General features: G+C 37.0%; 1 protein-coding gene across 1 annotated transcript in view; it reads right to left on the bottom strand.

Moving 5' to 3' along the window:
• Positions 1-26,519, bottom strand: part of LRPPRC (leucine rich pentatricopeptide repeat containing) — a 99,480-nt gene that overhangs the window by 30,206 nt on the left and 42,755 nt on the right. Inside the window, exons 17-25 of the mRNA XM_080682858.1 lie at positions 26,321-26,427; positions 26,035-26,112; positions 25,649-25,693; positions 25,136-25,249; positions 24,014-24,144; positions 23,224-23,309; positions 21,600-21,807; positions 9,477-9,601; positions 8,883-8,989 (exon numbers count right to left, since the gene is read on the bottom strand). Of these exons, the coding sequence (XP_080538984.1) occupies positions 8,883-8,989; positions 9,477-9,601; positions 21,600-21,807; positions 23,224-23,309; positions 24,014-24,144; positions 25,136-25,249; positions 25,649-25,693; positions 26,035-26,112; positions 26,321-26,427 (1,001 nt within the window). The remainder of the gene's footprint in view (positions 1-8,882; positions 8,990-9,476; positions 9,602-21,599; positions 21,808-23,223; positions 23,310-24,013; positions 24,145-25,135; positions 25,250-25,648; positions 25,694-26,034; positions 26,113-26,320; positions 26,428-26,519) is intronic.

Raw genomic sequence — 26,519 nt, 5'->3', positions numbered from 1 at the left:
AGAACTGCTTTCACATATACTAGTAAGTCTCAATCATCAAAAGAACATCTAGGTCAGATTAACTAAATCTCCTAGGCTTCTGTAAAAGAGTCTACATTTCTGGCTTATCTCTTAACATCTTACTGAATTTTAAACACTGCAAGTTGAAGGCAAAAATAGAAAATGTAATAAAAACATGGAGAAGAATAAAATTCTAACTGGGACATTGAATATAACTTTTCAAAAACCAGTTAATGCTGAATTAAAACAATAGACTCACCTCTAGTTTTTTGTTTTGCTATATACAATCTATTTAATGAACAATGAAGATAAATTACTTATTGTAATAAAAAACTGGGTTGCTGTGCTTCAAAACTCTTTGTGAAGTTCCAATTTAGTACTAAGTTCACTTATATAAGATCAAAAAGTAATCTAAAATAACCTTCATTACCTTAATTTCATTATATTACTGATATACTAGTAAATCTGTTGTTATAATAAGGCTTTTATGTATACTAGTAAAAACAGATAAAGTAATTACTACCTTTAAAGTGAAAAGAAATGAAGATTCTTTTACTTTAAACTGTATTTCAAAAACACACACAATCTTAATAAATTAGACTGAAATAAAAAACGTTATTTTTTTTGTGTTTTGTTTTTTAATATATTTTTATTGATTTCAGAGAGAAAGGAAGAGGGAGAAATCAAAACATCAATGATGAGAGAGAATCACTGATCACTGCCTTCTGCATGCACCCTACTGGGGATCAAGCCCACAACCCAGGCATGTGCCTCTGACCAGAATTGAACCCGGGACCCTTCAGTCTGCAGGCCAACGCTCTATCTGCTGAGTCAAACTGGCTAGGGCTATGTTGTTGTTTTTTAATATATTTTTATAGATTTCAGAGGGGAAGGGAGAGAGAAAAACATCAATGATGAGAGAATCATTGATCAGCTGTCTCCTGCATGCCCCACTCTGGGGATTGAGCCCACAAACTGGGCATGTGCCCTGACCAGGAATTGAACCATGACCTCCTGGTTCATAGGTCAATGCTCAACCACTGAGCCATGCCAGATAGGTGAAAATTTTACGTTTTAATTTTTTTTGCCATTACTGCTGGAAATGAAAAATGGAAAACAAACAATTACCTCTAGCCTCATGTTCTCTAGCCAGAGCATTAGGAGGAAAATCAAATGTATAAGGGGGATGAGACAATAACAAGAACTCAACTATCGCCCTAACCGGTTTGGCTCAGTGAATAGAGCGTCGGCCTGTGGACTGAAAGGTCCCAGGTTCGATTCCGGTCAAGGGCATGTACCTTGGTTGCGGGCACATTCCCAGTAGGAGGTGTGCAGGAGGCAGCTGATCGATGTTTCTCTCCCATTGATGTTTCTAACTCTCTATCCCTTCCCCTTCCTCTCTGTAAAAAAATCAATAAAATATATTTTTTAAAAAAAACTCAAAAAGAACTCAACCATTTATCCCCATACCTAGGATAGCAGGGGAGGAAAAAGGGTATCACAGAACTTATTAATCCTTTCAATGTTTGTCCTTTTCTCCAAAATCTTCAGAGATAGACTTATAGACCATGTCTGGTAAGGAGGATAATATGTATGGCTGAGCAACTCAAACTAACACTCTAACTATTGTCAACTGAACATGATGCACTTTAACCAGGTGTTAAGAGTAGACACCAATTATACTTCAAAGCTATAGTTATAAAAACAGTATGGTACTGGTATAACAACAGACACATACATCAATGGAACAAAATCAAGAGGCCAGAAATAAACATTTGCATATATGGTCAGCTAATATTTAACAAGGGAGCCAAGAATACTTAATGGAGAAAGAAGGAAATCCTATATAACAAAAGCCTAATATGCAAATTGTCCCCTCAGGTAGTTGTTTGACAGCTAACTATGACATGCACTGACCACCAGGGGGCAGTGTGGAACATGGCGGGTGTTGGTGACGCAGTGCTGGCAGCAGGCAGCAGTGGAGGAGCTGCAGGCCCCAAAGGGCCCTGACAACAGCGAGACCACCGAGGGATGGTGGAGCAGGTGAGCAGGCGGTGCCAGGCCAAGGCAGGTGCGAGTGGGGGGTCCCATCGCCCCACAGATGGCAAAGTGGGGGTGGGGGGGGCCATCCCCAATCAATGATCCTGCAGGTGGGATGGTAGAGCAGGTGAGTGGGCGGTACCAGGCCAAGGCAGGGTGCCAGGCGGGGCTGTGGGGCTGGGGGCACGCGCTGGGGCTGTGAGCTGGGGCCCAATCTCCGCAGGCCACCCCAATGACCACACCCATACAGGAATTCGTGCACCGGGCCTCTAGCCTCTTTAATAAATGTCATTGGGAAGACTTGATAATCACATGAAGAATGAAGTTGTACTCCTATCTTATGCCAGTCACAAAAAATACTCACAATGGATTTAAGATTTTACTACAAGACCTGAAACCATAAAACTCCTAGAAGACAACATAGGGAAAAGCTTCTCTTTTGTTTTTAAATTTAGTAAGTCTTTATTGTTCAGATTATTACAATTGTTTCTCCTTTTTCCCCCCATAGCTCCCCTGTACCCGGTTCCCACGCCACCCTCTGCCCTTACCTCCCCACCACTGTCCTCATCCATAGGTGTACACTTTTTGTCCAGTCTCTTCCTGCACCCCCCATACCCTTTCCCCCTGAGAATTATCAGTCCACTCCCTTTCTATGCCCCGGATTCTATTATATTCACCAGTTTGTTTTGTTCCTCAGATTTTTAATTCACTTGATTTTTAGGTTCACTTCTTGATAGATATGTATTTGTTGTTCATAATTTTTATCTTTCCCTTTTTCTTCTTCTTCCTCTTCTTAAAGAATACCTTTCAGCATTTCATATAATACTGGTTTAGTGGTGATGAACTCCTTTAGCTTTTTCTTATCTGTGAAGCTCTTTATCTGACCTTCCATTCTGAATGATGACTTTGCTGGATAGAGTAATCTTGGTTGTAGGTTCTTGCTATTCATCACTTTGAATATTTCTTGCAACTCCCGTCTGGCCTGCATAGTTTCTGTTGAGAAATCAGCTGACAATCGAATGGGTGCTCCCTTGTAGGTAATTAACTATTTTTCTCTTGCTGATTTTAATATTCTCTCTTTGTCTTTTGCCCTTGGCATTTTAATTATGATGTGTCTTAGTGTGGTCCTCTTTGGATTCCTTTTGTTTGGGGTTCTGTGCGCTTCCTGGACTTGTAAGTCTATTTCTTTCACCAGGTGGGGGAAGTTTTCAGTCATTATTTCTTCAAATAGGTTTTCAGTATCTTGCTGTCTTCTTCTGGCACCCTCAAAATTCTGATGTTGGTATGCTTGAAGTTGTCCCAGAGGCTCCTTATACTATCTTCCACTTTTTGGATTCCTTTTTTTTTTTTTTTGCTTTTCCGGTTGAGTGTTTTTTGCTTCTTTGTATTTCAACTCTTTGACTTGATTCTTGCGTTCCTCTAGTCTGCTGTTGGGTCTCTGTATATTTTTTATTTCAGTCAGTGTATGTTTAATTTCTAGTTGGTCCTTTTTCATATCCTCGAGGGTCTCGCTAAATTTATCGGCCTTTTCTAGGATATTCTTGAAAAGCCTTATAACCGTGGTTTTGAATTCTATATCCAGTCGTTTGTTTTCCTCCATTTCTTTCATTTGTGATCTGTTTCTTTGTCTCCGCATTTTCGTTGCTTCCCTGAGTTGGTAGGGTAGCTTTGTGTGCTAGGTTTCCTATGTGGCCCAGTGGGTCGGCCTCCCCAGTTAACCTGAGGTGGACACTCTTGGTACACCCCTTTGTGGACTGTTGTACAGCCTTGTTGTAGTTAAGTCTTGATTGTTATTGGTATCACTGGGAGGAATTGACCTCCAGGCCAGTTGGCTGTGAGGATCAGCTGTGTCTATGCTGGGAGAAGTTTGGTGCTGGAGACAGCCTTATAGGATTAGACTTGCAAAATTGCAAAAGCCTCTGTGCTCAGCTTAGATGGGGCGGAATCTCAGGGCAGAGCAGACAGTCTTGGCCCTTGCGTGCACGCACCTCCAGACCTCTGCCTTCCGTGGCTCCCCTGAGTTTCCACCTGACGGTCCAGATTCCCCCCGTAAGAGCATGGGTCCCCAGGGGCTCGCCCGGAACTGGGTTCAGTGCAGTCGGAACTAGGGTTCAGTGCAGTCAGGAGCTTCTGACTCCCTTCTGCTAGGGAATGCCTGCGGCAACCTCCGCATTCAGCCTTCTCTGCAAGCACTCGCACGCGTGCCTCCAGACCCCTGTCCGCCGCGGCTCCCCCGGGTCTCCGAGTCTCCGTGTGCCTTTCTCTCTACCTGACAGTCCAGATTCTCCCTGTATGAGCCTGGGTCCACAGGGTTTTGCCCGGAACTGGGGTTCAGTGCAGTCAGGGGCTTCCTTCCCCCTCCCGCCAGAGAAAGTCAGCCTGGCATTCAGCCACCCTTCCTCTCTGCGCGCGTCTCTGTACCTCAGCCCTTTGCCGCTCCTCTGATTCTCCGTGAGCTTTTCTCTTTCCTTCTAGTTGTAGAATTTCCACTCAGCCAGCCTTTCTGTGGTTCTGGATGATATCCGTTCTGTCTTTTAGTTGTAGCTTTGAAATTGTTATGCGAGGCAGTTTAGGTGCTTACCTATGCCACCATCTTGGTTTCCTCTGGGAAAAGCTTCTTGATATTAGTCTTAGCTATGATTTTTTGGATAAGACACCAAAACCAGAAGCAACAAAAATAAACAAGTGGGACCACATCAAACTAAAAAGCTTTTGCATAGTGTAAGAAAAAAATAAACAAAATTAAAAAGCAACCTACAAAATTAGATAAAATATCTGCAAGTCATACATCTGATAAGGGGTTAATATCCAAACTATACAAGGAATTCATACATCTCAATAGCAAAAAACAATCCAATTAAAAAATGGGCAGGAGAGCTGAATAAACAGTTTTCCAAAGAAGAAATACAAATGACCAAACAAGTACATGAAAAGATACTCAACATCACTAATCATCAGGGAAATGCAAATCAAAACCACAATGAGTTATTACCTTGCATCTGTTAGATTGGCTGTCATAAAGAAGACAACAATCAACGTTTCTGTCTCTCACCCTCCCTTCCACACTCTCCAAAAAAAAAAAAGACAAGATGAGTGTTGGCAAGGATATGGAGAAAAGGAAACCCTTGTGCACTGTTGGTGGGAATGGAAAATGGTATGAAGGTTCCTCAAAAGATTAAAAATATAACTACCATATGATCCAGCAATCACACTTCTGGATATATATCCAAAGGAAATGAAATCAGGATCTCCAAGAGATTTCTGTGTTCCATATTCACTGCAGTATTATTCACTATAGTTAAAACATGGAGAAAAAAAACTGTCTATGATGAATGTATAAAGATATGGTATATATTACATGCAAGAGAAAGAAACAAATTCTGTCATTGGCAACAACATGAATGGACCTTCAAGGCATTATGCTAAGTGAAATAAGTCAGACAAGAGAAAGACAAATACTGTATGATATCACTTATATGTGGAATCTTAAAAATTCAAACTCCTAGAAACAGAAAGTAGAATGGTGGTTGCCAGGGGCTCAAAGGGTGTGGGAAATGGGGAGATGATGGTCAAGGTACAAACATCCAGTTCTAGGGATGGTGATTAGAGTTAACAATACCATATTATTTACTTGAAAGTTTCTAAGAGAGTAGATCTTAACTACTCTCACTACAAAAAAGAAATGGTAATTATGTGAGGTGAAGGAGGTATTAACTAATGCTACTGTGGTAATCATTTTATAATATATAAATATATCAAATCAATACCTTGTATACCTTAAACTTATACAGTACTATTTGTCAAGTATATTTCAATAAAGCTGGGGGGAGGGAGAGAATATATAGTGATCTCCCCTTTTCTACTTCTTTGCTCTAATACTTCCTAACCTCTCAAACTCCCCATGTTAAGTACTAACATACCCACCAGTCTCCTCTTCATACCCCATATCCTCCAGAATATCTTACCTAATTTCCTACTAGGGAATAAGTTCTATTCTTGAACTTGCATACCTATTTATATTTATAACAGTTAACACGTCTCAGTCTTATATACCAGTTCTCTTCACATATTAATCTCATGTTCAAGGAGCTTCATATTAGCTCCCTGAGGGTTGATCTTAGTCTAATTCACTAATCTCTCTTACTCTTTCTTTTGGAAGAAAATAACACTTTTTCTGAGTATAAAAATAATATATATATATATATATATATATATATATATATATATATTCTCATTATAGAAAACTCAGAAAAGCATAATGCAAAATAAGAGGTATAATCCCATCCTCCTACAATAATCCATGTATAAAAATAAGTCTATGTTCATTTTAATCACTGGTTTAATCTTATCTACCACAGTGCTTCAAATCAAAGAAGCTTCATTGTATATTTTGCTTTGGAAATTCAACCCTAATGAATCTACCCATTGGTAAGGCACTATTGCATTTTGGGGAATGATAAAAATGTTACTCAGTATTTATAATATTCTTTCATATGCTGATACAGTCCTAGCTTATTAATTTGCATTTTTCAGTAATCCTTAGAAAACTGTAAGAAAGAACTCCAGGCCTTGAAGTCAATAGTGAAAAAAGCAAGTTCCCAACTTTAATTCAACTCCAACTAACCATCTTTTAAAAGCAACTAAAATGTACCACAGTATATTCTCATATATTAATTATACACCTTGCTGAACTACTCTAGGAGATCGCAGGAATTCTGTAAAGCTACTCTTTAATCTTTAAGCAATTTTGTATATACCCACTAAGAAAATTCTGTCATCAGTAGACAGCCATTCCTAAATCATTACACTCAATGATGTTGTACACTGGCAAAGATTTAGAGTATTCCTATTCATTGCCTATTCATGTGAAAAGCATGTACCTTATGCTAAGCATCATATTGTGAATTATGTGGTGTAAAAAAGAAAATACAACCCCTACCTTTCAGGGGCAAAGAGAATTAATATTATTGATTACTACCATAATCCAGGAAACAGGCAAGCTGCTTTACATGTTATGTGATTGAATCTTAAAAAGATGGTATATAGGGTGGGGCAAAAGTAGGTTTACAATTTAGAGTATGAGAAACAATTTATTCTTGTATTATTATTAATTATTGAACTATTTTCCATATGGACCGTAAACCTACTTTTTGCCCCACTCTATATTCCCTTTTATAGATGAGAAAGCATAAAAAGGTTTAGTAACTTGCCCATTATCACACTAGCAAGTAGATGGCAAAAGGAGAACTCACTCTATACCTTTGGCTCTTCCTATTTTGTCCTGCTTATTACATACAGAGACACATGATTATCTACTGTAGAACCTTTTATCACTATTATCTGAATACCTGAGCTTAATTTCTACTCTGATCGGTGCCCTGCTAATACTGATAACATGCATACAGAGCAGCAGAACTTAATAGGGAGGCAGCTCCCCTCATAATTTCAGATATACATACTGTGCACTTAAAATGAAAGAATTTATACCATTTCTAAAAAACACAAATGAACTACTCAAGCTACAGAAACGCCTGTCCAAGAAAGCATGTCACTTGCCTCTGGCAAGAGGATCAATTGAGTTATAAGACAGACAAGAAGAGAAGAAAGTCCTGAAATAATTTCACAGTCCTTTTCCATACTAGACTTTTCTTTCAAAAACATCAATAGAAACTAATAATTTTATGGGTATGTATCTATGTTTTCAATTTAATGATAAGCAGTCATCAATACACAAACAAGAAGGCCAAACACCACCTCTGTGTATCATCCACCATGGGCACTTTTGGAAAAAGACACGAAGTAATAGCAAAGTATGATCTAAGAGAAACATGATTACTGATGTGTTTACAAATTTATATAATCACATTAAATATGTTTTTAGGGTGATGTGTCCATCTTCTGGGGAATGTTTAGTTTTCTAGGGGACACAGAATTGTTTAATAGTGAAATTAATCACAATTTGTACAGACTTTATAATTGCCCTTTCTCTGACTTATCGATTTCAGTAAGCAAAATTTCAAACTTAGATAAAATATACGAATCCCAAAAAGGTCAGGTTTGTCACCTACTATTTCCCATAAGCTGCTTACCATAGTTAAAGAAAAAAAAAGAGAAGAAATTTTAAATTAAATGCCAAACAGTTGCAGACAGCACTTGGGCTGATTAATTTGTAGACAAGCATTACAAGTAAATCTGAGTATGGACTGCAGCAAATTAAATTCCACTGCTTTTAAGAACAAAGAATTCCTTGGCAAAGAGGATTAGCAACTTTATACCCAGGAATGACAGTTTAATTTAATTGTTCCACAATCCAAGATTTATGCAAATGTCATCTTGATATATAACAGTGAATTTAACAAAGTGAGGAAACAAGTTCAATATACAACTAGGCTTCCTTTTCTGAACTCTAATTATATACAACTAGAGGCCTGATGCACAAAATTGGTGCACTGGGGGGGGGGGGGGCGGTTTGAGGAGACACGTGCACTCCCTCAGCCCTGCCTGCACCCTCTCGCAGTCCGGGACCCTTCAGAGGATGTCTGCTTGCCTGCAGTGGAGGTGGCTTCTGGCTGGGCAGCACTCCCCTGCGTTGAGCGTCTGCCCCCTGGTGGTCAGTGTGTGTCATAGCGACTGGTCATTCCACTGTTCAGTCGATTTGCATATTAGGGTTTTATTATACAGGATAAAGAAGCTGGCCAAGTATCTCCCCACTACCGCCCCACTATTGGATTGAATTATATTAACATGAATTAGAACAAGTGTAATTAAAGGTTTAAATTTTTAAACTCATCCTAAGACTCTAAATAACTGAACTATTAGAATACTGTAGTTAAAAATCGCACCTCAATGATCTTCTTGGCCTCTTTGTAATTTTCTGTATATAGGAAGGCAAAGAAGAGATCATAGAGCATTGTCATTTCACCTTGTTCTTGGCTCACAAAATCCATTGCTAGAGAAGAAAGAAGAAAACATATTAGAAGAAAAAAATAAAGAGAAATATAAAATCATTGAAGCTCTAGAAAAATACAAGAAAACTTTAAAACAATATTTAGAACACCTTAAAGATCTATGTCAACCAATTTTCTGTCACATTTCTTATTTAACTACATTTATGACATTAAGTACCTAAGACTAGCTTCAAAGAAAACTGGTGATAATAAAGGCAAAAAATACTAATAAAGTTAGATCGCCAAGAAGTAGAACAAAAATTAATAGAGGGGCAACTTTTCAAAATGAACAGTTATTAAAATCAAAGACATTTATAATACTGAAATTTTATCTGATATTTTTCTTTTTAATTTAGAAGTGTAACAACATTTCTCTGGATGTGCTTGCCTTCGTGTTTGATTTTTCTCTTCACAGCAATGCATTAAGATTAAATAAGTGACGAGGAGGAGCGAACACCAAGTACACCAAGATATTAAAAGGTGACTAACCTTTCTGAATGAGATCAGTCTCGCCTTTCTCTATCAGTTTACATAAGACATCATGCATCCTTGGTAATATTTTATACTTGTTATAGCAGTCAATGCTGGTTTCAAGAGCAGTGGGTATGTCATCCCTTGGAAACATAAAAATATTAACAATGAATAAAATGTATATGATTGAGCTTTATTTAAGGCAGAAAACCTTAAAGCCAAAATGAAAAAAACAGAGAAATAATTCTTATATATAAATAAATGTTCAGAGTACAGGCATCATTAGCAGTTCCCTGTTTTCCCTGCCTCATCTTTATTATTTTGCTTGCTAAATAGCACTTTTAAAAACTCCAAATAGGGGGAGAAACCAAGATGGCGACATAGGTAAACACCTAAACTGCTGCCTCGCAAAACAATATCAAAACTACAACTAAAAGACAAAACGGACACCATCGAGAACCACAGGAAAGCTGGCTGAGTGGAAATTCTACAACTAGAAGAAAAGAGGAAAGCACATTGAGACTCAGAGGAGCTGCAAAAGGCTGAGGTACGGAGACTCGCACGCGGAGAGGATGGGCGGCTGTGTGCACGGGCGGCTGAGTGCACAGCTGGCTTTCTAAAGCGGGAGGGAGAAGGAAGCTCCCAACTGCACTGAACTCCAGTCCCGGGCGAGACGCTGGGAAACCAGACTCATTCGGGGGGAATCTGGACTGTCAGGAAAAGAGAAAGCACACTGAGACTCGGGAGCTGAGGAAGGCAGAGGTCCGGAGGCGCGAGCGCGCGCAGATAGGACTGACTGCTGAATGCACGGGAGGCTGAGTGCGCAGCTGGCTTTCTAAAGCGGGAGGGAGACGGAAACTCCCGACTGCACTGAACTCCAGTTCCGGGCAAGTTTCTGGGAACCCCGACTCATTCGGGGAGAAACTGGACTGTCTGGCAGCGGGCAAAACTCAAGGGCGGCTATGTCTCAGAGGTGCTTGAAGCGATTACCGAGGGACACTGAGACCCAGGGGCCTCATAGGGCAGGGCTGACGGGAAACCAAGGCTGTCTGCTCCGCCCTAAAACTCTGCCCCTTCCAAGCTGAGCACAGAGGCATTTGCAATTTTGCAAGTCTTGTCTCATAAGAGTGTCTCCAGCACAGAAGTTCTCCCAGTGTAGACACAGCTGATCCTCACAGCCAATTGGATCAGCTGTGTGATCCCCCCAGTGAAACCAACAACAAGCAAGACTTAACTACAACAAGGCTGAGCACACAGTCCACAAAGGGGTGCACCAAGAGTGTCCACCTCAGGTAACTGGGGAGGCTGAGCTGCTGTGTCCTAGAGGACACCTACCACACAAAGCTACTCTACCAACTCAGGGAAGCAGCGAAACTGGGGAGACAAAGAAACAGATCAAAAATGAAAGAAATGGAGGAAAACAAATGTCTGGATATAGAATTCAAAACCATGGTTATAAGGTTTTTCAAGAATTTCCTGGAAAAGGACGATAAGTTTAGCGAGACCCTCGAAGATATAAAAAAAGACCAATTAGAAATTAAACATACACTGACTGAAATAAAAATTATACAGAGACCTAACAGCAGACTAGAGGAACACAAGAATCAGGTCAAAGAGTTTAAATACAAAGAAGCAAAAAACACTCAGCCGGAAAAGCAAAAAGAAAAAAGAATCCAAAAAGTTGAAGATAGTGTAAGGAGCCTCTGGGACAACCTCAAGCGTACCAACATCTGAATTATGGAGGTGCCAGAAGAAGAGAGAGAGCAAGATACTGAAAACCTATTTGAAGAAATAAGGACCAAAAACTTCCCCCACCTGGTGAAAGAAATAGACTTACAAGTCCAGGAAGCGCACAGAACCCCAAACAAAAGGAATCCAAAGAGGACCACACCAAGACACATCATAATTAAATGCCAAGGGCAAAAGACAAAGAGAGAATATTGAAAACAGCAAGACAAAAACAGTTAATTACCTACAAGGGAGCACCCATACGATTGTCAGCTGATTTCTCAACAGAAACTATGCAGGCCAGATGGGAGTGGCAAGAAATATTCAAAGTGATGAATAGCAAGAACCTACAACCAAGATTACTCTACCCAGCAAAGCTATCATTCTGAATTGAAGGGCAGATAAAGAGCTTCACAGATAAGAAAAAGCTAAAGGAGTTCATCACCACCAAACCAGTACTGTATGAAATGCTGAAAGGTATTCTTTAAGAAGAGGAAGAAGAAGAAAAAGGTCAAGATAAAAATTATGAACAACAAATACATCAACAAGTGAATCTAAAAATCAAGTGAACAAAAAATCTGATGAACAGAATAAACTGATGAATATAATAGAATCAGGGGCATAGAAAGGGAGTGGACTGACAATTCTCGGGAGGAATGGGGTGTGGGAGGTGCGGGAAGAGACTGGACAAAAATCGTACACCTATGGATGAGGACAGTGGTGGGGAGGTAAGGGCAGAGGGTGGGGTGGGAACTGGGTGGAGGGGATCTATGGGGGGAAAAACGAGGAACAATTGTAATAATCTGAACAATAAAGATTTATTAAATTAAAAAATAAATAAATAAAAACTCCAAATAGATGAAGGCATTCTTTGTGATTACTTTAAGAATACATTACTTCTAAAAACAAAGACTACTATCAAATATTTTTCTAACTACTTATGTGTTTATGGTTCTCAATAATTCCAAATTGGGAAACTTTATTTTTTTATTTTTTAATCCTCAGCCGAGGATATATTTATTGATTTTAGAGAAAGAAGGAGAGTAGGAGGTAGGGAGGGAGGGAGAAGGAGACAGATGTTGAGATAGAGATAGAGGTTGAGATAGAGAAAGAGATAGAAACATCGCCTAGTTGCCTCGCGGATGCACCCCAATTGGAGATGATCGGGCCAACAACCTAGGTATGTATACCAACCAGAAATTGAACCCAAGATCTTTTGATTTATGGGACAATACTCAAACCTACTGAGCCACTCAGCCAGGGCGAGAAACTTTATTAAATGTGTATCAATAGCTATTAAGGCATTTCCCAGCACTTTCAACTTTACCATCATATTTTTCATACTGCTATCTTTCCAGGTAAGGAGAAAATAACCTGAGAATTCATATATACAGAAATTTACTGTTGCTAAAACTAGAATATTCTTATGGTCAGTGAATTCTAGAAGAACTCTTAAGAGGCTTTTCATTAGAGGCTAAGCTTCTAAAAATAATTTCCAATTATAAAGTGAAGGCTTCTCTTATGTGGTAATAAATTAATATAAAAAGATATTTTCATTAAGTCAGAGTTTCTTAAACAAGAGTGCAAAAATACGTTCTTGTGGGTCCTCAAAAACTACTTTTTCCTTTAAAAGGAAACAACAGTATGAGAAATAGGAAAGCTGTAACGATTATGTGATCCAATTCTACCTGCTACCATCCTTCACTATTAAGTAACTGAGGAAATTAAGACACTCAGAAATTAACTGATTACTGCTAGGTGAACAGAGGAAGAAAGGTACTGCCATCAGTTCCCTGGGCCTCCCACTTTCAGTGGAGTATACCTAATTACACATTATGCTCTATTAAAAGCATTGTTGTTTGGTTAACCCAGTGGTCGGCAAACTCATTAGTCAACGGAGCCAAATATCAACAGTACGATGATTAAATTTCTTTTGAGAGCCAAATTTTTTAAACTTAAACTTCTTCTAATGCCACTTCTTCAAAATAGACTCGCCCAGGCCGTGGTATTTTGTGGAAGAGCCACACTCAAGGGGCCAAAGAGCCTCACGTGGCTCGCGAGCCGCAGTTTGCCGACCACTGGGTTAACCTAATACGGCAATACAATTTCAAATCAGAAATTAGATTTTTTAAAAGAAAGCAGGAAATGTATTTAAAAAAAGAAAAAGAAAAAGAGGCATGGTTAGAGACATGGACCGAAGTACTAATGACAGTGATAACTTTAGAGGAGAAAACACATTTCTCTCACACAAGCAACAGTTTCCAAAAGAAAAAAGCCATTTTAAATTTTCTGTTGAAGCCCTAACATTTTGGTCCATTATACAAATGTTATGTTGCCCTAGACGGAATTACTATTTTATTTAGATTAAGATTTTAAGCTGTACTAAAAAAAGTAAAATACCATGAAGAAGTGTTAATTTTACTGCAATAATACTGACACAGTGAAAAAGAGCCTGTCCTGATGGAACTCTACCTTATCCCCTTACTGGGCCCTGTTTACAGTGCATCTTCTGGCACCCCACAGAGTCATTTGAATTTTTGTCATTTGGGGTGAAGACTAAATTACAGGTTAATTTCAAAACTGCAAGTAGATGTTGCAGGCTAGATTACTGTCATACAAGAGAAATGCTACAGTAGCTACCACATATGATATAAAGCTTTATATAACCAGTATTTTCCCTTGCTTCAGACACAAGTTCAGTTACTACCTTTCTACAATTCCTTTTCATGGAAAACTACTAAAATATTTTAAAGAGAAAAGCTAACACATACTGATTTTTTTTAAAGTGGTATGATTTGCTTTTTCAGATCAATTCCCAAACTAGAATAATAATGTCTCAATTGTATTTCCCCTACATTAGGTCAAAACTATCAATAAATGAATGAATAATTGTTCTGTCAATCAAAGAGACATGTTAACAGTATTTGATCTCCAAATATATGCTTCTAAAGATTACACATGCTCAGAACAACAACAGAAAAGACAAGAATACCAAAATGTAAATAATTCATATATTTGTTAGAAATTTAAGTGCCAATGTTACTGCCCTCAGGTTGCCAACAAAAAGAAATAGAAATCTATAATGAAACATTTTTAAAAAGCGGTACTTATGATAGAAATGAATTAATGACTAGTCTGTTTTTTCCAATCCCTATTACCTACATTCTAACTTGTGGTTGGATCATATCCCTTTAAAAAGAGAAGTATCCCTTCTTCATATCATTTGATATCATTATTAATTTTTCCTATTAAAGCTTAGAAATGTGGTGATGGAAATGAAAAAGTCTCTATAGTCTCATTGCTATGAAAATAGCTGTATACTCATGGGAATTCTGAATTTCAATCCCATTGATAAGTACTGCATGCAGTTCAGCTGCAGCAATGTGATACATTCCAAGAAGTGGTGATGAAAAGATTAACACAATGGATGAACTGACGGACCTTTGGGTTCCCTCCCAGTTCTAATACTCTAATGCAGTGGTTCTCAACCTTTCTAATGCCACGACCCTTTAATACAGTTCCTCATGTTGTGGTGACCCCCAACCATAAAATTATTTTCATTGCTACTTCGTAACTGTAATTTTGCTATTGTTAATGAATCGTAATGTAAATATCTGTGTTTTCCGATGGTCTTAGGCTCTACAGCAGTGGTTCTCAACCTGTGGGTCGCGACCCCACAGGTTGAGAACCACTAGCAGGGTCGCCTAAGACCATCAGAAAACACAAAATTACAGTTATGAAGTAGCAACGAAAATAATTTTATGGTTGGGGGTCACCACAACATGAGGAACTATATTAAAGGGTCGTGCAGCATTAGAAAGGTTGAGAACCACTGCTCTAATGTGAGGTTGGGTCTATGAATTTGAGCTTATTAGGTTTATCAGCTCAAATGTTTCACACCAACAGAGAAAATAATCTCCTGAAAATACCACTTTCATTAGGCAGGATAGTCAGTAAGAGCAGCAAAATATCAAAAGGAAAAGGTGGAAACTTTATGCCCAAAATGTGGGGCACAACACTACCAATTAGTGTACTTCTAGTTTCTGTGACCCAAAATGATTGTGATTTCCTTTGTACACTTTAAAAGATTAGAATTTAAAATTCTACTCTGAAATAACAATAATCTTTTCAAGAAATCTTGTGGATAACCTTTAATTCTGGATTCGAAACTTTGATTCCATACTTATTTCAGTGTTATCAGGGGTGGGCAAAAGTAGGTTTACAGTTGTGAGTACACGAAACAGTTTTATTCTTGTACTAGTGGCCCAGTGCACAAAATTCGTGCATGGGGGGAGGGGGTGTTCCTCAGCCCAGCCTGCACCCTCTCCAATCTGGGACCCCTCGGGGGATGCCTGACTGCCAGTTTAGGCCCGATCCCTGCAGTTGGACATCCCTCTCGTAATCCAGGACTGCTGGCTCCTAACTGCTCACCTGCCTGCCTGATCGCTCCTAACCACTCTGCATGCTGGCCTGATCGCCCCCAACTGCCTCCCCCCTGCTGGCCTGATCGCCCCCAATTGCCCCCCTGCCCCACCATCCTGCTTGCCCCCAACTGCCCCCCCACCCCCGCCAGCCTGATTGCCCCTAACTGCTTCTGCCTCAGCTCTGCCACCATGGCTTTGTCCGGAAGGTCTCCCGGTCTAATTAGCATATTACCCTTTTATTAGTATAGATTGTTTAATTACTGTACTGTTTTACAACTATAAACCTACTTTTTCCCACTCTTGTATGCATAATTCCTAAAACTTTATATACAAACTAGAGGCCCTGTCCATGAATTCGTGCACAGGTGGGGCCCCTAGGGGGGTGGGAGGGTGGGGGCTGGGACGCAATCGGCCCTCCCGGCGGGCGGTGGGATGCCCTTGCCGGCCCGGGGATCTGTCCCGCTGATGTTCGAGCCGGTTGTTGGAAGCCACCTGGAGGCAGCTTTTATATCCTTTCTTCCTTGGGAGGGGAAGAGGCCGCAATGCCCAAGGCCGACTTCCAGGAGGCCAGCAGCACTGTCGGGTGGCACTGGTCCATCTGGTGGTGCTGGTTCGTCGGTGCCTGGCCCATTCACTGTCCTTCAGGCATACACACACACACACACACACACTAGAGGCCCAGTGCACGACATTTGTGCACTCGGGGGTGGGGAGTCCCTCAGCCTGGCCTGCACCCTTTAGCAGTCTGGGAGCCCTCGGGGCATGTCCGACTGACCTGACAGCTTAGGGGGAGCGGGCCTAAGCCACAGTCGGACATCCTTAGCACTGCTGCAGAGGCGGGAGAGGCTCCTGCCACCGCCACCACCACTGCAGCTGCACTGTGCTCGCCAGCCTTCAGCCCAACTTGTGGCTGAGCGTTGGTGTTCCCCCCTGTGGGAGCACACTGTACACCAGGGGGCAGCTCCCGCATTGAGTGTCTGCCCTCTGGTGGTCAGTGCGCATCATAGGGACCGGTCGTTCCGCCGTTCAGTCAATTTGCATATTACCCTTTTATTATATAGGATATATACATAGTACATGGGTCACAAAGTGTAAAAAGTCCAATCCTGATAAAAAAATTTAGCCACTGCTTTCACAAGCTTCAACTACTGAAAGAAAATCAATTACTATTATCTCTAAAAAACAAAAAACTCTACTGTGATAGTTCAATGACTAGACTACCCCAAAAAATATTTCAGTGAAATGCATAAAGTAATTTTCATGAATAAAACTATATGCTACAAAATAGTAGGCAATCATTTTTAAATATTTTGATTGATGCAAATTAACTTCATATAAGCTTTATCAAAATTCTGTAAGTCTATGAAATAAAGGCAGAACAGAGGAAAGATTCTATAATCCTAAATTTTAAGAACACATATACATAATAGCCTGAGTCCAATAAGTAATTCAATCACTTAAAAGAAAGTTTTATTTATTATTAACATGAATAGACTCACTTTGCTCATATTAAAAATTCATTTTCGAAATCTCTAATTCACTTTTTAAGGAAATCTGAACTTATATAAAACTACTAGAAACTTAATTTTGCATTATTACATAGAGGCAAACTTTAAGCTCATAAGGCAAACATGTTATTACCTCTGGTTTTAGTCCTTGTTATAAGTATGATATAATGTACCTGACAGAAAAACAAACACTTGACATACATTCATATAAGGTATTTACTGACCATAAAAATATCTATTTAAAAGTACTAGGAAACAAAACACTCCTGACCCAACTTCCTCACTATAACTTTAATAATTACAAATGTCTTTCATATGATCTTGAATTGTTAGAACAAGAACAATCAGTGACCTCTATCTATTCACCTATCAGTAGCTTTAAACTTAGTTTCCTTAGTTATAGTAAACTTCCCAATTTCAGAGAGTATACTTAATTTTAACAACCAAAAAAATAAAGTGCTCCAACATAAAGCATAAAGTATTACAGAAGTAGCAATTTACTTAAAGGGCTTACTGATTAAAAAGCTCTCAAAATCTAATATCACTAGAGAAATGAAGGATTTGGGTGGAGGGGAGTTTTTAAAGGTGGGGGGGAAACACCTTAACATTCTAAAAACAAACTGTTCTATAAATTTTAAGCAGATCTGCAGTTTGGAGAGAAATCAATTCAGGAGAAACCATCATCTTCACAAAAATTCTGTTAATTGAGACAACCAACCCTTGAAAAAGCAAAAAAATTTTTTTTTCTGTTCATCATCTATAAATGAGGAATCTTCAAGGAGACTGGTGTTGCAATTACAACTAATCCTTCCCAAAAAATTAACTGTGTTGAAGGCTTTGTAATTTCCCTAGGTACAATTTAGCTGTCACTTACTTTAAAATTTACTCAAACATGCATTCCGAACAGCACTAACTAACTTCACATGTCAAGTGCTTTCCAGCCAATTGAGTCTAAACTGGAAGTCGGTGTTAAACAACTGAATGATTAGACAAGATAGCTCATTTCCCTGCTCTTTTGTTCAGAATAAAATGCCACATTTACATTATCAGGCTCAACAGGATTTTCTGACAGAGGGAGAAAAAGCCCTACTGAACACTGTCCGCACGAAGCACATGAAGCCTGTCATTTACCAATCATCCTTCAGAAAGCAATAGTCAGGAATATAACTTAATTACGACCCAACGATCCTTGACGAAAAATCATCTTATCACTGTCCTGTCCCCCTAGGGCAAATGAAACACATTTGTCCTTTGGCACTGATGATGCTAAATTCTTAATTGCAATAATGGAGTAAAAGAGCCAAACCTCCTTAATTTCCTTTCAGCACATAAAGAGTTTTACTCTAGAAGGCAAGCATTCCCACAAATAATAAAAGTATCCAGTACAAATGAAGATGCTAAAATTGAAGGGGAGTGTATATGACAGAATAACCAGTATTTAATAAAATATATTTCCCATTTATGTAACATGTTAAAGTGTTACAGTGAGTTTTAAAACATATTGCTATCTAACAGAAATTATGACCTTTTTATGAAAAACTCAAGATTAATTTATCAAGACTATAAAAAGATTATATATAGAAAGTCCATGATTCATTTAAATGAAATGTATGTGGATACATACAGATTATAGCACAAATCAGCACAGAAAAATCCTTACTGGAAAGCAAAAAGTAATACCTCTTTGATCAGTTTTACTAAATAATCCAGTTAAACAGCTTGAGATATTTTTCATATTCAATGAAACAAAAGTAGATCCAGCTATAAAACAAGTGAATCTGAAACTGCATCAAATTCTTATGCCTTTAAACCTAATGGTCAAGATTTTATTAATTTCATTTTTTTTACCATTGCAAAAAGACTCATCAAAAACTCTTTTAACCTATTTTAAAGCATTTCTTTCTTCCTTAATATGGAGGACTCAGGTCATTTCCCAGAAATCAGGCATGATCTCAATTTTTAAAAATGTAAATAGCCATAAAAGAAAATGTTTAAAATAATATTCATTTGGACTACATGTAAACACATGATTTATAAAACAATCCTAACACAAAGGAACACATGAAGATGTTCAACTCCGCGTATTTTTCTGTTCAACACAAATATTACCCATTTTGATAATACAGAAGCAGATTAGTTTATCAACTTGTTTATAATTGGGCAAACCTGTTGTTATTTTGGCAAATAAATATAAACAAAACATATTATTTTCCATATCCATAAAGCTTTTTATACATTATCCAAGTAACAAAATGACAGTGTTAATTTCTCTCATGTTTTTTCTAATGTTGAAAAAGTCAGCTCAAAATTAAAATCTACTGAATCTTAAACATCATCTTTCTAAGGAACTCAATCTCATGAATTTGTTCCAGAATTAGAACGTGTAAGTAATAGCCTCTTTAGAGTCACTACAATGACATTCTAAAAAAATGCTTGCCTTTGAATGAAAGGATGAAGATTTTGTACAATGTTCTGGAATGTTTTTCGTAATTTTTATCTCAAGTTTGAATAACTAACACTCATTCCCTAGTTGAGCTCATAACTGCTGAGGTCAATTACATTATATTACTAGGATTAACTAGTATAGTTAATCCTAGTATTGCACTTGTCAAGATTCTGAATTAGCTAATAACGTCCATTGGTTGGGGAAAACACATTTGGAAAAAAGTTTCAAAATCAATTTTTTCCTTTAACTTATCCCCAACTAGGAGTGCTGCTACTGTTTTCTGCAATTTATAAACATGAAATTTCCTCTGTCTCCTTTTTATTATTCTCATGACTCTAAAACAATCATAAAAACCTTTTAAATTATGATAGATGAATGTGAAAGATCTTGTCATGGAGACTATCTCTACAAAGCAAAGATAACAAAAAATAAAAAAAAAACCAAAACCCTAGGCAAATAAAAATAAAGGTAATAATTTCTCTATGTATGTGAAAAGCATAAGAAATCATTAAAGAAAATATGTTAATTTAGATTTCTCTAGTCCAATTAACAGGGACAGCCAAATTTTACTGGGACATACAATTCTCTGGCTGTACTGTATAATCAAAAGCACAGAGAAGCTCCAGGTTAAGTCTGAAACCCATGATATTTCCATGTTCCCTTGGGTAAGCTCTTCTTGGTTCATGAGCCCCATCTGCAGACCTGTTTTGGAAAACTTTTATGTCTCCTCTGTCTTCAAAGTATTTCTATTTGTAAGATTCTTTTCTACCATGGCCTCATTTTTATTGTTAATTATTTTATTTTTGCTCAATAGTGGAGGAGGGTCTAAATTTCTGGGCACTGGGCCCATTCTTTCAAATCCCTATGAAGAGCTCCACATGCAATTTGCAGAGATGGGTCTTTTTTAAACAATCAAAAAATTCTAGTAGGAAGCATATTAATTATAGGATTTCTATATAAAGTTGACTGTGAACCTGAGAACTCAATAACACAGTAATTGTTTGAATCACTATTTCTTTAAAAGGATGCAATTCTGAGACAGTAAAGGTTAAGATTTGGCCAATCATCTAACTTGATAAACTGTTTTTTAATAGCATGGCAAAGGAATTATTTCATAAAAACATGTATGTGCGTGTATATGTGTATACATGTATATTTATATACACATTTCCTAACATAAAGATGTTTTTTATTCTACATTTTAAATTCAATACAAAAACACTCATTATATTTAATTATACCCCCTAATAAAGAAAAATTACCAGAAATTTGGGAAAAAATATAAGAACATTAAGATATATCTTTCATTTTCCTCCTGGCATTGATAGGACAACATCCAAACTAAAATCAGAAAGCCCCAATGAGGAAATAAGCAGATTAAAAACTGCATTAAGCCATGGAAAGATGACAAAAGTTAAGATCTAAGAAATTAAAAAAACAAACACACACAAAAGGAAAAGATAATAAAGAATACTTAATCATCATTACAAGAGAGTAGGTTGATTTCATGATTTGCATTGCAAATAATACTTTAAATTGGACACTAACATGAGTATTTCAAAAAAAAAAATCATCTCACAAGGCACAGAGACAACTTCTACAACAGAAAAACTATATTGGTACAGCAATTAAAATACCATTTAGAGAAAAGGAACACTGAAGAAATGCTGTTACACTGTTACCTGATTAACAGTCATGGTGCATAATCAAAAGCCCTAGGGAATCCTTCTTTCTTACACTTATTAATAATTAACACTTATAAGGCTCAAAACTGGAAAAAATTTGATTAGATTTCATGCAATATCATCATGTGCCCTACAAAAATTCACTATAGACCATTTATCAAGAAGTAATCCACAGGACCACAGAGCTGCTGGTGATTTTAAAGATCACCTAGTCCATGTAAGTCCTCTTTATTCTTGGCAAATAACCTTCAAGGCTTCCACAGCACCAGAGAGTAGTGACAAAGTATAATCCCCAAATGATTAGACTCCTTCTTTTAATGCCAACATATAAAATTCAAAATTCAACTTACTTTTCCAGATATAGAGTGACCAATGGGGAACATATGTTGATGGTTGGTTTCATTAACCCTAGAGTTATGATGGCTTCATGTAACTGTTTTACTGTTTCAGTTTCACCTCTTAAAGCTGCGCCATTTAGGATGTGAAAAAAGGACAAAACTGTTGTATCTTTGATAAGAACATCCTTCTCTTTCATTTCCTTTAGAATGTTAATAGCATCTACAACGAAGGAACACAAAAGACCCTTAGGTAATTTCATGTAGGGAAAACAAACTGCTATTAAAACAGCATTTCAAGCCCAGCAGGAATGTAAATTCTAGTGTATAATGCCGATTTCAAGTTAATTACTACTTGCATTTCTAAACGAGACTACAATTATAAATCCACAATAGCATGGTTTTATCATTTCTCTGCAACTTTGACTACAAATTATAGATAGGGACTGTGTGCCCACTCTGCACCACATAACCCTGTACGGTCTGCCCTATAGCTGTTAAGATCCTCCTAAATGGATGCTTTTATCGTTCAGAGCTAACATCTGCTAAATCACACCATTGTTTCTTCAGCAGATGGCTTGTCAGGAAGCCAGATAATAAAGATGTGTTTACACTGTATATACAGGCAGACTAATGGTCTGATACCGATAGGGCCTGTTTGCTATGTCGATACTAATTAGCCAAGCAGAGCCAATGAAAGCTTTCCAAAAGACTGCATGTTAATACATTAGATTCATTAAGCTCATTAGGAAGGCAGAAACAAACATTTTAGGATATGGAATAAGTGCATTTTTATAATGTTGCTCTTAATTATTGCACAGGCAAAATGTTTTGACCGCTTTACAAAAAGTGATTTTTAAAAGCAGCTAATCATTATAAAGAATTTTCTGTGTTAGAAAGGCTTCCTAGGAAAAAATTCAATTTTTAAATCAAATAGTCTCTCCATACATTTTTCATTATAAAATAAGTTTTTAAATCTCTAGAAATAACAGGAAGAGAGGAAGGCTGAAAAGAAGTTTCAAAATAAAACGCAATGAAAAAGTTAAGAAACAAGCAAATAGTAAGAATATATCAAGTGTAATTAATTATATTAGGCTTAGCATTAGCATTATCACAACAATGAGAAAATTAGAGTATGCATATCAGCTATATATCATCTAGGCTTTCTCTGAAAACTTCTAAATAAAAACTTGTTAAAGTGCACATTTGGTTAATGTTATCAAAGGGTAAGACAAAGACTGCTGCAAAATTCATATTCTAAAATAAAGGTTATGTTTATAAGTTTTATGTTCAGCCTTCAGACATTTTAAAGCAAAAACAAAGCCATTGGTGCAGGCATATAAGCAAATTGTTCCATAAGCCAAGATCTTCAAACTCAATCCAAACAGCAATGCTAATAAAAACTAGCTGCAGAAATGCAAAAAGCACTGAGCTGTGCAAATGTAAATGACAAGCTTGCCAATCCATTAAAACTAATGGCCTACACTGTCCATGCTGCTCTGGTTAGATTCACATGCAAATTTGTATGCAAAGTGTTCAAGCACTTTGCAGGACATGATATACCATTAATATCAATTCACATGTTATTCCAGTGGCAAGAGACTTGCATCACATATTTCCTTTATATGCCCAGGCTTACCTTGGAGTTTGCCATGTTTTCCCAATACTTTTACAAGGCCTAGATACTTGCTGGTGTCAAGGACAGCAGATGAATCTAAACGGTCACTAAAAGTTAAAAGCCAAATTTATATTATGTTAAAAGTCAATTAACTGCACAAAGAACAGCAATATCCATTTTTATCACTCATCAGATAATCTGAATTGTTGCTAATATTGGCCTCTACATTTCAGTTAAGGTTTATTTTTGAAGCCATATTCACATTCATTTATTATATTCAAAATGACAAAAGAAATAAAACTCTAGCACTACATATAAATTGTATCACTCTATCTGCAAATGATAGGAATTAAAGGACTCTTGCTTCATATAACTCTAGGTGATCCCAACTTCGTAATGAACACTGAAATACTCAGAGACATACTTTTATTTGATAAATCTACCAAAATTAGTTACCTAAAGATACCTGAAAAATGGACAGAATTTTGTTTACACTACAGTATAAAAAGGAGACTGTTTAACAAGCCTTATAAAATAGTTTCCATCACCACTGTTGTGATATGCAGTTGTATAAATTGGGGGGAGGGGAGGATCTTGGCTTTAAAGGAATAGAATGTCTTGTACTTAAACAAAGACTCTTTGCTGAAAACAAGCCATAATTAATCAACGAGTTTCATATTATGCAAAAACACTACCAAAAGAGAATTTTTAAAAATTACATTACATAAGAGAGTAATGTTCAATCTTCATGATCCATCAAGGATAGCGTATCAGCATTAACGTTGATTTGTTTCAGTGCCAGAGTACTCACAATTCTTGTTTCAGGTTCAGTGCATCTTCTGCATTATCATGTCGACAGCACAAATTTATTAAAGCTGCATAGCCACCAATAACCATGTCTGATTCATATTTTGCTTTCACTTCAAGAGCTTTTTGCATGTTCTAAAATAAAGGATAGACATGCAAAAGAATAAATAAATATAAAAGAAAATACAAAATTTCTTGTTTTAATGTTCAAAATGTAGAAAAAGTTACAAGTGCTTTAAAAATAAGTGGATTCATGTTATTTACTTCACCTTGTTCCTTAATATTTTCATTCACCTTTTGAAAAACAGGTAAGACATATATGTAGGATTTAAAAGATTTGTTATCTGTAATGCGAAACAGACCACTATGCCAAATTTGATGTTTTAGTACTGTATTATAAAAAGGACATCCCAGATTAAATATATACCAAGCCACCCCTTACTCACAGTCTAATTTCCATACACAGAAAATGTATCATTGCAAAGTTCCTCAAAGTCTAGTTTAATATCCAAGTAATGTGAAAAAATACTTTGGAATTTAACAGTACCATGTTACAATCTTAAAGCCCATTATATCTTTTCCCTAAAATCACAGGCATACAACCAAATCATATTGAACTAGAAACTGAAAAAATCTAGTGATATGCCACAAATCGCAGACACACACTAAAATAAACACAAAGTACAGCTGGACGCCTGCTGAAAAAAGGCAAGAGACCCTTTATCTCAGAAAGAGCTTTTTTTCCAGCAGGAAAATGGAATTTCAATCCCTGCATTAACAATCTAGTAATATTTGACTTGCAAATGACTACTGCATGTATCAGTTGCTTGACAATCTAGATATAAGAGACCGGAGCCATGGCTTGAAAGGACATTTGGCATGTATGATAAACCTATCATGGCTGTTACTATCATTCACTTTGCAGATTATTGTAAACAAACTACAGCAACCTGAAAACATGCCATTCAAGGTGTAGTGGAAATTAGTTAACCTTTCATTTAATTGTGTTCTTCTCAGGCAAGATGTATAATAATCGTAAAAATCACAAATATTCTATTTGGCTTTGCTTATACTTTTATATATAAAGAATTTTTTACCTTAATAGCATATTTTAAACAAATATTACCTCTTCTGAACAAAGCACTAATATGAGTTGCTTTAGGATATCTCCTACAGGTTGATTTTCAGCTTTTAGTTTTTCAAGTGTAGACTCCAAATCAGATGATGAAACCTTAATAGGCTACAGAAATGGAAAGAAAAAAGGAGAGAAATTTACTACAAAAAGGAAAAAAGGAAAAAAAAATGTACCCCTTGCCACTCTTCCATTTATTTACTTACTTACTTATTTTTGCCACTCTTCCCTTTAAATTGACCTTTCCGAAATGTCATAAATGCTATCAAGAATATTAATCTGGGATCTGTGAATGGATTCTAGGGGTTTATAAAGCTCCTGAGATTATATGCAAATTTCTTAGATGGGTTGATTTTTCTGAGTTGGGGAATAGCTTTTACCAACTTCTTTCTTAGAGTTATACTGATGGCAAAATGTTAGGAACCACTGATTTTATAAAAACAGTCTAGAATTTTCATTAAATTTTGTTTTTATAGTTGGTAGTATCTACTCAAAAAACCTACTTACTTTTTGAGAGTCTGTCTTCTCTCTTTCAACCAATACATGAACATCCTAAAATTGGGATTTAAATTAGAATTAGAAAACACGTGGAAAAATATATTAGCAAATGTCAAAAGCAAATTTTGAAAGTTTTACCTCATTTTACTGCTATTTTTCCATCTTTCCAAAAATTTCCAGAAATTCTGTCATATTTTATTAACCATTATAATAAATGTTTTAAATGAATTCTTCAATATATAAACAGTATTTACCAACAATCAATGAAAAAGCCTTGTTTTAATAATCATTTAAATAAATATTCTTGGACTACACATCATATTTAAATAAAATTTTAATGTGATTATATATATAAATTAAGCATTTTAAAAAGTTAATTATTAGTTCTCACACACCTTAACCAATTCAGGAACGTGGTAGCTATCCAGTAGATTACGAATGCCTCTGTAGATATTTTCGGAAATTTTTACATTCTGTGCAAAAGGAGGAAAAAAACCATTCAGTTTTAGACAAGCAAACTGAAATTGGTCTAACAGAAATTATCTCAGACATAATTTAAGTCTCCAACTCCTGTATGTCATTGAGAAGTGGTCTGGTTGTACTTAAAAGCAGCAATTTCAAATCTAATAGATACATGTCAGGCAGGACAGGCATTATATAGCAAAAAAAATGAAATGGTACCATCTCCTTCAGCTGATGGAAGTATTGTCTCAAACGCTCCTCCTTGGCCTGTACCTCTAAGTCACTCATGCTGTCAATCAAGTTATAAAGAAAATAGCCAACAGCTTCTGTGGAAAAAAACAAGAGAAAGCATTCCACTAAAATTACTGAGACTGTCATGTTATCAAGATTAATTTATAAGAAATCATTTTGGTGTGAG

This window comes from Plecotus auritus (assembly GCF_963455305.1).
Source record: "Plecotus auritus genome assembly, chromosome: 8".
Lineage (NCBI taxonomy): Eukaryota > Metazoa > Chordata > Mammalia > Chiroptera > Vespertilionidae > Plecotus > Plecotus auritus.
The sequence above is the reverse complement of the archived record's forward strand: the minus strand, read 5'-3'. Positions and strand labels throughout refer to the sequence as shown.